At 34.9% G+C, this 13,042-nt stretch overlaps 1 protein-coding gene across 4 annotated transcripts in view; it reads left to right on the forward strand.

Moving 5' to 3' along the window:
- The first annotated feature begins 984 nt into the window (after nucleotides 1-984).
- The window catches only part of LOC127837575 (3'-5' exoribonuclease 1-like), a 68,181-nt gene continuing 56,123 nt past the window's right edge, over nucleotides 985-13,042 (forward strand). The window contains exons 1-5 of one of the 4 annotated variants that reach the window (XM_052364817.1): nucleotides 1,025-1,249; nucleotides 3,332-3,498; nucleotides 7,107-7,317; nucleotides 9,346-9,429; nucleotides 10,226-10,335. In XM_052364817.1, coding sequence (XP_052220777.1) covers nucleotides 1,208-1,249; nucleotides 3,332-3,498; nucleotides 7,107-7,317; nucleotides 9,346-9,429; nucleotides 10,226-10,335 — 614 coding nt within the window. In that variant the 5' untranslated portion in view covers nucleotides 1,025-1,207. Of the gene's footprint in view, nucleotides 1,250-3,331; nucleotides 3,499-7,106; nucleotides 7,318-9,345; nucleotides 9,430-10,225; nucleotides 10,336-13,042 lie in introns of all 4 variants that reach the window. The other 3 variants (XR_008029341.1, XM_052364818.1, XM_052364819.1) reach the window with 3 other exon arrangements.

Consider the following 13,042-nt stretch of genomic DNA (forward strand, 5'->3'; position numbering starts at 1 on the left):
GAAACTGTGTCCATGCCGTGCAAAAATACACTTTAAAAGAAAAAAATTCAATCACTGTTAATGAACAAGTAATGGAAAATATCTTATTAAACTTAAATTATAGATTTGTTTGTAGCAACATGAATTCATTAATTCAATAATAGTAATTCTTTACTTTGTAACATACCATTCCACTTAAAATGATCATCAAAAAAAAGGTGTTTGTTTACTCAATTGATTTATACAATAGTTATAATTGTTTAATTTGTAGCATACCATTCCACTTACAATGGCCATCAATGACCATCAAAGAACATCAAAGGTGTGCTTTTACTCAATTGATTAATACAATAGTTATAATTATTTTAATTTGTAACATACTTTTCCATTTAAAATGACCATCAAAGAACATCAAATCTTTGATTTTACTCAATTTTTCAATGAGCTTAATTAATGCAAGAACAATTTAAGGCACTTATAAAATCAAGTATAATTAGATCTATTTAATTGTTAAATTTGTTAGAGGCTTCCCTAAACAACCATATAAAATCATTAATTAATATTTCAATTAGTCAGGACTCAACTAACATCATTTTTTTACACATAAAATGCACTCAATTAAAATACTAATACTTTATTTTCACTTTATTACAAATAACTGTTGCTAATATACATTTACATATTATGCAGACGTTTCACCCCCATATTGGGGGTGAAACGTCTGGGGAGGAAACGTCTTGGGGGAGAAACGTCTGCCACCCGAAAATACGACTACTTTGCGGTGAGGCCGCCTTTTTACGGCCAACTTTAGTGGTATCCTATATAGCAAAATAAAAGGATCCATTCTAGACTCCACGCGACAACGTAGTGTTAACGGAGAACAGAGTTACATTATTGCAACTAAACAGCTTACATCGTTGAAGTTGTAATGGAAATAACTTGCTCTGTAGATATAGTTAGGCCTAATGGTGGATAATGAATTTGAAGCAATGGTCGTTTTTTTAGAAAAAAACAACAACACAACATTAACAGTTATATGCACTCATATTTACATTAACCGTATTTTTAGCAATTTCTAAAATATTTACATTTCATTGAAGTAAGCGTCATAAAAAGAACGAAACCGTACGAAACAGATGATAGCGTGTTGATTGATATTTTTTAATACCAGAGGTCAAACATTATGACTATTTTGATTGTAATACGAGAAACTTAGTGTCTGAACACAATGGCTGCAGTTGAAAACGGGGACAACAATTTTGAATTGTTTGTAAGTAATAGAAGTCAATGTCGCGAATTTATGTGATAATGCAATTTGTATGCTTTGTGATAAAAGATTATTTTCCCAATTATGCTAAGAGACAATACATTTAATGGTTTTGTTCAATTTTTCAAAATCTGTTTCCTATCCATATTTTTTTTAATAAAAAAGTGTCTCCTCTCTTCAACGGTTATTGTTAATGTAGTGATTCAAAAGTAAAAGTAAGGTAAGTGTAGTAAAAGTAAGGTCACTTCCAACAGCCTTGCTGTTGGGCTAGCTCTTTAGCGACGTGGTTAAAGTGTCGGACTACCACTCTGGAGGTCGTGGGTTCAATTCCCGGCCTGGGCTCAGTATTTTCACATTAATGGCGACGAGGTAAAAAGGTATTGTGAATGCGGGAGTCGGTCTGGGCTGTTTAATGGTTTCTGGTAGGGCCATGCGGTAGCAAGACATGCTGTAGCGGGCGTGTCTGGGCCTTGAATCATTAAAAGGGGGAGGAGTGTAGTAAAAGTAAGGTCACTTCCAACAGCCTTGCTGTTGGGCTAGCTCTTTAGCGACGTGGTTAATGTGTCGGACTTCCACTCTGGAGGTCGTGAGTTCAATCCCCGGCCTGAGCTCAGTATTTTCACATTAGCATGAATTCTTATTTTCCCACCAAGATGTTATGGAAAGAAACACAGACAAAAGTCAGTTAATTTGATGATTTAGCCTTTGAGAATCTAGAATGTCTGATAATCATATCTTGTAAAAACTCAACACACACGGACATATAGGAAGAGGGTTACATAAATCTCGACATTTAGTTCATCTTTCTTTCAGCTACGAGTTGAAGCTTAGTAAATATACTATTGAAAACACTTTTATTATGAATATTAAAATTCTGTTTTCAAGTTTTAGTTGCAAAAACAAGATTCTGCAATCAAAACGACCTCTGCCCCATTTCCAGTTTTTTTTCCTTCTTAGAGCCGCGCCAAATATCGGTCCTTTCCCCTAGATGTATTTTTCCTCTCTTACAGAGATTTTCCCAAAAACAATGATATCTAAAACAAATATTTTTTTGGAAACCTGACAGTGATTTTTTTTGCTCAAATTTACAGCCGAATTTCGGCTGCTTCCCAATCGCAAAAATACACGTTTTTTCCCAAAATTCTGACCAAAATTTCCCAAAAAAAGCCCAACTTAAAAAAAAAAAAAAATTTTTTTTTTTTTTTTTAGATAGAAGTCTCATATAACTTAATTATGATTTCTTAAATCTAGGTCTCAACTTTATTTTTTAAACATCTTACAAAATATATAACTTGAATTTAGTCATTTTTGTCCATATATCATTCCCAAACTTGCCACTTTTATTGATTAAAAAAAAAACAATTTGACCGGACTCCTTTTCTAGAAAACTCCCTGAACATGCACTTAAAAACAATATCACTTCTGTTACTTATAATCCTATTTATAATGCTTAATTTTTCCCAATTTCATGGTTTATCGCGCTATTTTTCCCAATTTCACGGTTTATCGTGCTAATTTTCCCAATTCAAAAGGCACAGGCTGTAACAAATTAAAGCAAAAAAAATCACTGCCTGAATTGATTTTAAATACAGTAAAATATGTTAAATTGATTATTTAAGACTTTCCATATTTTCCCGCAAAATCCGCTGTTTTGCGCCATTTTTTTCCCCAAAATCAGATAAAAAAACGCTGATTTTCAAAATGGACAAAAACAACTGTAAAGAATTATCACAAAAAACTTAAAAATGTAAACATAAAAGGGGCCAAAGAAACATATTAAATGTTTGTTTTGTCTCTGAATTCATAATGATATATACCGGGTAGCAAGTTGTAATTTTGACTAACAATTCTAATCGTAATTAAATGTATTTTTCATTAAAAAAAAAGACTATCCTTAATGCCTTGGTCACACAAAGTCTTATCAGCATTCATATTGATACTTATAAATAACTAACAGTTAACAATGCAATTGCTTAATTTAACATAGAAGGGCATTTTCACGAATCAGTGGGAAAAAACCCTGCTCATTATTAAAAATACGCAAAAAAGTAGGAAAGTGTTTGATACTTAAATTTCTTGTTGCAGGTTGAAAAAGCGCCTGAAACCAGGTCTGGTACAAAACCTAAGGTATATAAGGATGGACAATACAGTGACCCTGTGTTTAAAAAGCTGTCAAAGATTAATGGAGAAGTCAACAAACTCAACAAGAGGGAGTTGCAGTCCAAGTTGAAGGAATTTGGCCTTGACACTAGGTAATTAATGTTTGGTTTGATATAACTAGGGTTTCTCTTAGGCTTTTTGATAACACTTCTTAATCCAATGTGGTCTAGCAACATCCTTCAATGCTGGCTACATGCCGTCAGTTGCTGCCCGATATCAATTAAATGAAAAACAATAAACTGTTAATGTAGACTCTATCTCAAGAGGCCTTTGTTTGTTTTAATGGAGAAATAAGTCATTTGTTTGCCACTGCTATTTTGTCTATTACGGGTTTGCAACTAGGGTGTTTTTTTTCCTTCTGTAGAAGAGGCTTTAAATAGACCCCTTCCCCCCAAGAATCAGTCCTATTGTCTGGAACAACCAAAATGTAGGTGTGGACAAGCAACACACATTTTCTGCTGGTTTAACTTGACAAGTAACACAATTCAATGTATTCTTTCACACTATTAAACTAGCAACAAATTTGGTTGAATAATCCAGTAATTTGGCTGGAGTTTACTGTTAAAACTTGATGTTGACATGAAAACCAAGTATTCCATTTCTTACACAGGTGGTAAGCTTGTGGCTATAAAATTAAATAGTAAAAACATCATTTTGAATGAAAAATAACAAAAAATCACCATATCTGGAAAAAATTCATTATCAAATGTATAATAAATTATATAAAAACCTAAACAAGGTATTCATCTCAAAATGACCGGAAAACAGGGTGCATGGCTTTGAACAGCCATAACTTCATCAATTTTGAAGTGATTTCCATGAACTTGGTCCTATTCAACGCAGAATTGAAGTGCTATTCTGGAAATGTACATATCTTGCTATATTTTTACAAATACTGTGTCAAATTTTAAGAAATAACACAATAAGCAACTTGTGTGACCTACTTGTCGTTGATCTGACCAGATTCAAAAATGAAATATTCACGTAGTAAATGGCATTTTCCCTGCGAAGTTTGGACCTTGGTACAATAATACAACGAAACATATCAAAAAACATTCTTAATGGTCTTGCCGTAACATGATGCATCAAAACTATATGTAACTGTCCAGCGCCTTTTGAGACCTTTGTTTACATACATTTCAACAAGTAATCTCATTGGTCCAACGTGAAGGTGTGTCTTCAGGTGGTTAGCTTGTGGCTATAAAATTAAATAGTAAAAACATCATTTGGAATGAAAAATAATCAAATTATAACAAAAAATCAACTTGTCTGGAAAAAAAAAATCATTATCAAATGTATAATACATTATTTAACAAGGTATTCATCTCAAAATGACTGGGAAAACATGGTGCATGGCTTTGAACAGCCATAACTTCATCATTTTTGCATCGATTTCCATGAACTTGGTCCTATTCAACGCAGAATTGAAGTGCTATTCTGGAAATGTACATATCTTGCTTTATTTTTACAAATACTGGGTCAAATTTTAAGAAATAACACGATACACAACTTGTGTGACCTATTTGTCGTCCATCTGACCAGATCCAAAAATGAAATATTCACAGAGTAAATGGCATTTTCCCTGCGAAGTTGGGACCTTGGTACAATAATAAAATAAAACGTATGAAAAAACATTCTAAATATTCTTGCCATTACATGATGCATCAAAACTATATGTAACTGTCCAGCGCCTTTTGAAACCTTTGTTTACATGCCCTACATTTCAACCGGCCGATATTTTCAACACACAAGTAATTTCATTGGTCCAACATGAAGGTGTGTCTTCATGTAGACACATCAGGGGGTTTTCTAGCCATTTTTGGAAAAGGAGTTTGGTGAAATTGGGATTTGGGGTATATTGTTTTTGGCCTGTCTGTCTGTCTGTCTGTCTGTCTGTCATTGTATGTGTGTGTCCCAAAACTTTAAGGTTGGTCATTACTTTTGCAATATTGAAGATAGCAACTTGATATTTGGCATGCACGTGTATCTCATGGAGCTGCACATTTTGAGTGGTGAAAGGTCAAGGTCATCCTTCAAGGTCAAAGGTCAAATATATGGCTTCAACGCGCAGTAGTGGGCATTGTGTTTCCTAAACACAGCTCATGTTGTAATTTATAAAATTGGCAAATTTGGGAATTATTTATCGACAAAAAGGACTTAATTAAAGTTATATATTTTGTAGGATGTTAAAAAATAAAGTTGAGATATAGAGTCTAATAATCATAAGTCGTAAGAGACTTCTGTCTTAAAAAAAAAAAAATTAATAATATATATATATTTTATTTTTTTTTAATTTTGGTTTGGGATTAGGTCTCTTTAATTTGGGATTAGGTCCGTTTTATGGTCTTCTTTACATATCTGAAAGGGCTTCGTAAAAAACCCGGTAAACAGAAAATGTCTTGTTCCAAGGCCCATAACTCTGCAAGAAGTCAATGGACCAGAAGGAAACTCACATGTCATCTGTTAGTCATGTAGGTAGACTCATATAGTTAAAATCAGCTTTATATCTGAAACGGTTATTATAGAAAAATGTCTTAGTTCAAGGTCCATAATTTGGCCCAAAATCAGTGGACGGGAATTAAATTCACACTTCTTCTGTAAGTCATGAGGGTAGAGTCACATTCCAAAAATCAGCTCAATATCTGAAATTGTGCAAAAAAAACTCCGGAAAACAGACAATTTCGAAGTCAAAGGCCCATAACTTTCCAAAAAATCAATGGACTGGAACAAGACTCACACTTCATCTGTAAATCATGTAGGTAGAGTCACAAACATAAAATCAGTTACATATCTGAAAGCGTTTCGTAAATAAACTCTGGAAAAGGGACAATTTTGACATCCAACACAATAACTTTGCCAAATATCTATGGACCGGAACAAAACTCAAACTTAATCTGTTAGTCATGTAGGTAGACTGACGTACTAAAAATCAGTTACATATCTGAAAGCGTTTTGTAAAAAAAAAAATCTGGAAAAGGGAAAAGTTTGACGTCCAATTCCCATAACTTTGCAAAAACATCAAAGGACCTGAACGAAAATCACACTTCATCTGTTAGTCATGTAGGTTCAATCACATACCAAAAGTCAGCTCAATATCTGGAGACGTTGCGTAAAATACCTCCAAAAAACTGTTATGGTAGAGAAATTTTAAGCACCCATAACTTCGCCAAAAATCAATTGATCAGACCACAACTCACACTTTGTCTTCTGGTCTTGCTTGTAGACTCATATATAGAAAAATAAGCTTAATATCTGAAAGCGTTGCATAAAAACCTCTGGAAAATGGAATTCCGGACATATTGATTGATTGACAGTCAGACTGCTATATGTTAGCCCCTGTACTAGGGGCATCAAAACATCAGTCAGTTCACAAATCATCTCTAAAAGACCGATTATAAAGAGCAGACTTTTAAGTACTACGATATGTATGAACTATTAATTCTGTATTTAATAGCTGGTGATTCTTTTTAAAAACATTGGCATAAACATTAGTGCTTTTTTTGTTATTACCAAGCAATTTTGAACATAAGAAATCTGAACTCAAGTTAGAACTTACTTGTAGATCAATTTATAATTTATTGAATAACTGTATTTGAAATATGGTAGCATAGTGTGAGTTATTTAGTTGACTCATTGTTTACTACCTTTATTCCATGCTGCTACACAACAAGTAATTATATTTCTTATTACATGTATTCAGGGGCCTTAAAGAAGTGTTGAAGAAACGATTGAAGAATTTTTACAAGGAAAGGAACATTCAGAAATCTCGAGTCCGTGTGACAGGTAAAACTGGTTATGATTACTTGGCTGTGATAGACTTTGAGGCAACTTGTGAAGAGAACTATCCCAGCTACAGACATGAGATTATTGAATTCCCTGTCGTACTGGTGGATGTGGACAAAATGGAAATTGTAAGTATTGATTTTCTAAATTGTAACGTATTATTTCGAAAAAATCTAAGAAAACTTTCGTAAAAAATAAACCTGGAAAACCTGGATGGATCATAAACTGGAAAACTAATTGAGAGTAATATCTATAAAATATAGCTACTTATCGGTATTTTCATGTACATTTGATCTGTATGCTTCTATGAGTGCCTTAACATTTGTGTTTTGTGCAATATGCCAATTGTCATTCAGTGTTTTTTTGACTCACCTGAGCACGACGTGCTGATGGTGAGCTTTTGTGAAGGCCTTTTTTCCGTTGTGCGTCATCCGTTGTGGGTTGTTAACATTTACCTTCTTAACACTCTAGAAGCCAAATTTGTTGTCCAATCTTCATGAAAGACGGTGAGAACATGTGTACCAATGATATCTTTGACAGGTTCGAAAATGGTTCCGGTTGGTTAAAAACAAGGCTACATGTACTAGGTGGCGTGGCAGTTTCCTTATATGGATATAGGAAAACCTTGTTAACATGCTAGAAATCACATTTAAAGTCAAATCATCATGAAACTTGGTCACAACATTTTTAGCTCGGCGTTTTCGGAGAAAACCCGAGGTATTGTCATAGCCAGCTCGTCGTGCGCCGTCCGCGTCGTGCTAAAACCTTAACATTGGCTCTAAAATCAAAGTGCTTCTACCTACACCTTTGAAACTTCATATGTAGATGCACATTGATAAGGTCTACACACCACACCCATTTTGGGGTCACTAGGTCAAAGGTCAAGGTCACTGTGACCTCCAAAAAAAACAAAAAAACGTACAAGCTTTCATTTATTCAAAACTGCACCCGTAGCCAAGTGTAGCACCCGTTATGCAGTGCTCTTGTTTTCTAATGATATATTGGCTGAGTTTGAATATGGTTCCAGTGTGTTGAAAAACATGGCCTCCTGGGGGCGAGGCATTTTTCCTAATATTGCTATAGTTAAACCTTGTTAACACTCTAGTTTTTATATTTTATTTTATAGCTCATGATGTTTGGATTGGTTGAAAAAGCATAACATGGGACAATTGAAACATTATAAATATGATTATAAATAACAGTATTCCAATTTTTTATGAGTGCATGTTTATCTGTATTTTAAAATTTATATTATAATAATAAAGTGCGAAAGAATGATTTGGCTGTATAATAAACTCAATTAACCAATTATTGAGTGTATTGGAAAATATTTGCATCTTTTGATTTTTTTAAATACTTTTTTATTAATTGCAAGTGAATAATTTTTATCTTAACTTTTTGGCAAAATGGCTAGCTATTTTACTAGCCCTTATTTTGATGACTGTTCTTTTTAAAAAGTTTTTGGGTGAACTAGTTTCTCATGAATAGCTTGACAAATTTCATTCCGGAGTAAAAGGTGTATTCACCATAATGAAATGAACCAATGACCGAGTTTGCAAAAATTTCGATATATCAGTCACATTAGTCTATGTGAGTGGTTGTGTTTGTGCTTGGCTGAGCTTTTCCAGTCTGTAGCTTTGTTATTCATCACTCAATTTAAAAAACAACAATTCACAAATGATTAGATGAACGTTGTTGATCATCACACAATTGTCAAACAGCTTAGTTTAAATAACCAATATGAAGATATGGCATGTGTCACACTCATCTCTGTACATCAAAGGTAAAGGTCACATTTGCGATCGGAGGTCAAAATAGGCTTTATGACAGCTTGTTTGAACTGTACCTTTGCCATTCAACATGACCTTAATCATCCATCAAACTTTAAAGGCCAAAGATCAAACATGTACATGGTTAGCTTGTAAAATAATTACACAAATTATTGACAATCTGTTCGAAATGCATGTATTACATACAGAAATCTTGTAAAGATGACAATTATTACTTAATGAAATATCACATGTTTCAAACTCATACATAAACCTAATAATTGTCCTATAGCAGTCAATAATGTAATAAAAATGACTCAATGGTCGTTGCAATTCACAAACAAAACTGTAAACTTTGTATTGTCCTACTTAAATTTTTTGTTCCAGGTTGCCAAATTCCAGGAATATGTGCGGCCATTGCTCAACCCTAAACTATCCAGCTTCTGTACCAGTTTGACAGGGATCACTCAGGTATGGCACTATCAGTGTTATTTTGTGTAAAAACTTGACTGGATTATTTAGGTGTATGTCATATAAAATAAAAGACTTTAAACATAAACTTTTGTCAAAACATGTACATTTGTTGGTAAGCAGACCATGAAAAAATCTGTTAAAAAATTATTTGTGACTGTTGATAAATATTGGCTCGCAGTATCATCTGTGCCAACTTGAAGATGGGTTTAATGCCATTTTACAATCAGTGGAGTCAACCTTGAACTTTACAGATATATATGTGAGCTGCCACATGTGGGAATTGGTCTTATGGCATTTAGAAATCTGTGGAGTTGACCCTTGACCTCTACAGATATAATTCTTAGCTGCATCATTCGGTTATTGGGTCTTATGCCATTTAGCAAGCTGTGGAGTTGACCCTTAACCTCTACAGATTGCCATCTGAGCTGCATCGTGCAGAAAAAGGTCTTATGCCATATTCCACCAGCGTAGCTCCTGAAAAGCCAGGGTATTTGCACAGTCTATCCTCTCTGCAGTAAAGTCATGTCAGGATTCGTTGATTAATAATTTCAAATGGTAGCTCCTCACTCAGTGGATGCAAGGCTGGTCTGATGCCAGGCTGGTCCCAAATGGCATAAGAACCATTTTGGCATGAAGGAGCTCATATAACGTTCTTACTAGTCACAGGGTGTTCATCACTGATGTTGCATTCTCTAGTTCTATGCTGTTTTTATGTTTCAGAAAAAGATTTACAAGTGATACAGCATATATTGTTAAAAAGACAATTTGTTCAGAGTGTTTGTTGTTTTTTTAGGAAAAAGTGGACCAGGCAGATCCCTTTGTAGATGTCCTTGCCAAGGTGGAGGCATGGTTCTCACAGCATGGCCTCGGTCAAGAGAAGACGTTTGCTGTGCTCACAGATGGGTAATGTTACTGAAGCTACAATGCTTATACCCCCTTGCAAAGAAAGTAGAATGGGGTATTCTTTATGATTTGCCATGCACTTTTGTCCGTCTGTCTGACAGGCCATGTGATAACTCAATGCAATGTAGTACACCAACACTTTCAAATGCAAAACATTAAATCATGCATTCCATTCATTAATGATTATGAAGTTGAGTATTTTCAGGACAAAATTATGCTGTGTTGAAATCGTTTAAGTCATTCTTTATTTTGAACTTCTACTTTCTACAACTTGATTTGTACACCTTTATGACATATGATCTTATGAGTTTTTGAAAGTACTCTGGCACGTTCTTGTTGAACATGTATTGGGATAACAAATTAAATAAGCAATTATTAAAAAAAATATCAAATGCCTTTTTTTAAATAGCAGTGGGCAATAGAAAATGCTGCATTTAAAGAGAAGGATTAATTTTGAATGTTTAAATAAAATTCTGTTGTGATTAAAAATGTATAAGGATTCAAATGTATGGATGCCAGTATGTTTGAAGGTCATATCATCATTCATTCCACAATCATCAGCATTGTGTGCATGACCCTTGACCTAAATCAAAGGTAAATACCACACACAAATGTCAGATATTACCATATTATTCTTACTTCCACATAAAAACAAGCTGTAAATCACAGTTTCTTTTAACAAAGGTCATCACATCAAGACAATGTTTTTTGCATGCAAAAACCAGCCTGTGTGATTTTCAATCAAAAGCACAGATGTTCATATTTCAACCTTTTCTATGCTTAGAGAAAATTGAGTTTAATTTTATTGAAATGTTCAGACAAGGTGTTATTAGTAAGTAAGTGAATATCAGATGATTTGTTGAGCATGACAATTTTTAGCTCGGCTGTTTTCGGAGGTATTGTCATAGCCAGCTCGTCGTCCGCCGTAGGCGTCGTGCTAAAACCTTAACATTGGCTCTAAAATCAAAGTGCTTCCACCTACAACTTTGAAACTTCATATGTAGATGCACCTTGATGAGTTCTACACGCCACACCCATTTTTGGGTCACTTGGTCAATGGTCAAGGTCACTGTCACCTCTAATATAAAACTTTAACATAGGCTCTAAAATCAAAGTGCTTCCACCTACAACTTTGAAACTTCATATGTAGATGCACCTTGATCAGTTCTACACGCCACACCCATTTTTGGGTCACTAGGTCAAAGGTCAAGGTCACTGTGACCTCTAATATAAAACTTTAACATAAACCTTTACATTCGCTCTAAAATCAAAGTGCTTTCACCTACAACTTTGAAACTTCATATGTAGATGCACCTTGATGAGTTCTACACGCCACACCCATTTTTGGGTCACTAGGTCAAAGGTCAAGGTCACTGTCACCTCTAATATAAAACTTTAACATAGGCTCTAAAATCAAAGTGCTTTCACCTACAACTTTGAAACTTCATATGTAGATGCACCTTGATGAGTTCTACACGCCACACCCATTTTTGGGTCACTAGGTCAAAGGTCAAGGTCACTGTGACCTCTAATATAAAACTTTAACATAAACCTTTACATTCGCTCTAAAATCAAAGTGGTTTCACCTACAACTTTTAAACTTCATATGTACATGCACCTTGATGAGTTCTACACGCCACACCCATTTTTGGGTCACTAGGTCAAAGGTCAAGGTCGATGTGACCTTTTATATAAAACTTTAACATAGCCTCTACAATAAAAGTGCTTCCACCTACAACTTTTAAACTTCATATGTACATTCACCTTTCTCATTTCTACATGCCCTTTTTTAGCTTGGCTGTATTCTGAGAAAACCCGAGGCATTGTCATAGCCAGCTTGTTGTCCGCGGTCCGCCGTCCGCAGTAGGCGTCATTCTAAAACCTTAACATTGGCTCTAAAGTCAAAGTGCTTCCACCTACAACTTTGAAACTTTATAAGTAGATGCACCTTGATGAGTTCTACACGCCACATCCAATTTTGGGTCACTAGGTCAAAGGTTAAGGTTACTGTGACCTCTAAAAAAAACACCACAATTCTGACAAGCTTTCACAGCCGAGCGTTGACACCAGTTTTGCGATGCTCTTGTTATGTACCCCACCACTATAGTGGGCGACATATTGTTTTTTCCCGGTCTGTTGGTTTGTTTGTGTGTTTGTTTGTTTGTTTGCGCCAACTTTAACATTTGCAATAACTTTTGCAATATTTAATATAGCAACTTGATATTTGGCATGCATGTGTATCTCATGGAGCTGCACATTTTGAGTGGTGAAAGGTCAAGTCATCCTTCAAGGTCAAAGGTCAAATATATAGCTTCAAAGCCGCGCAAAAGGGGACATAGTGTTTCTGACAAACACATATCTTGTTATTTCATGTGATAATGTTTACATTCATGTTTACAGACCCTGGGTAATTTTTGGTTCGTGTTCTAATTCTGTTATCCATGTTTACTTAACCTGGTTAAATTAAATGTTTTGGTTCATGTTCTAATGCTGATATCTATGTTTACAGACCTTGTCTAATGTTCGAAGAAAAGGGGGTATATAGTTTTCGCATTGTCCGTCTGTCAGTCTGTCTGTCTGTCAGTCTGTCTGTCAGTCTGTCACAATTTTCGTGTCGGCTCTCTAATTATCCCCCACCCCCCCCATAGGTGGAGGGATATTGGAGGGCGTTGTCCGTCCGTTCTTCCGTCCGTCCGCCTGTCTTTCC

This window comes from Dreissena polymorpha, chromosome 7, assembly GCF_020536995.1.
Source record: "Dreissena polymorpha isolate Duluth1 chromosome 7, UMN_Dpol_1.0, whole genome shotgun sequence".
NCBI classification, from domain to species: Eukaryota; Metazoa; Mollusca; class Bivalvia; order Myida; family Dreissenidae; genus Dreissena; species Dreissena polymorpha.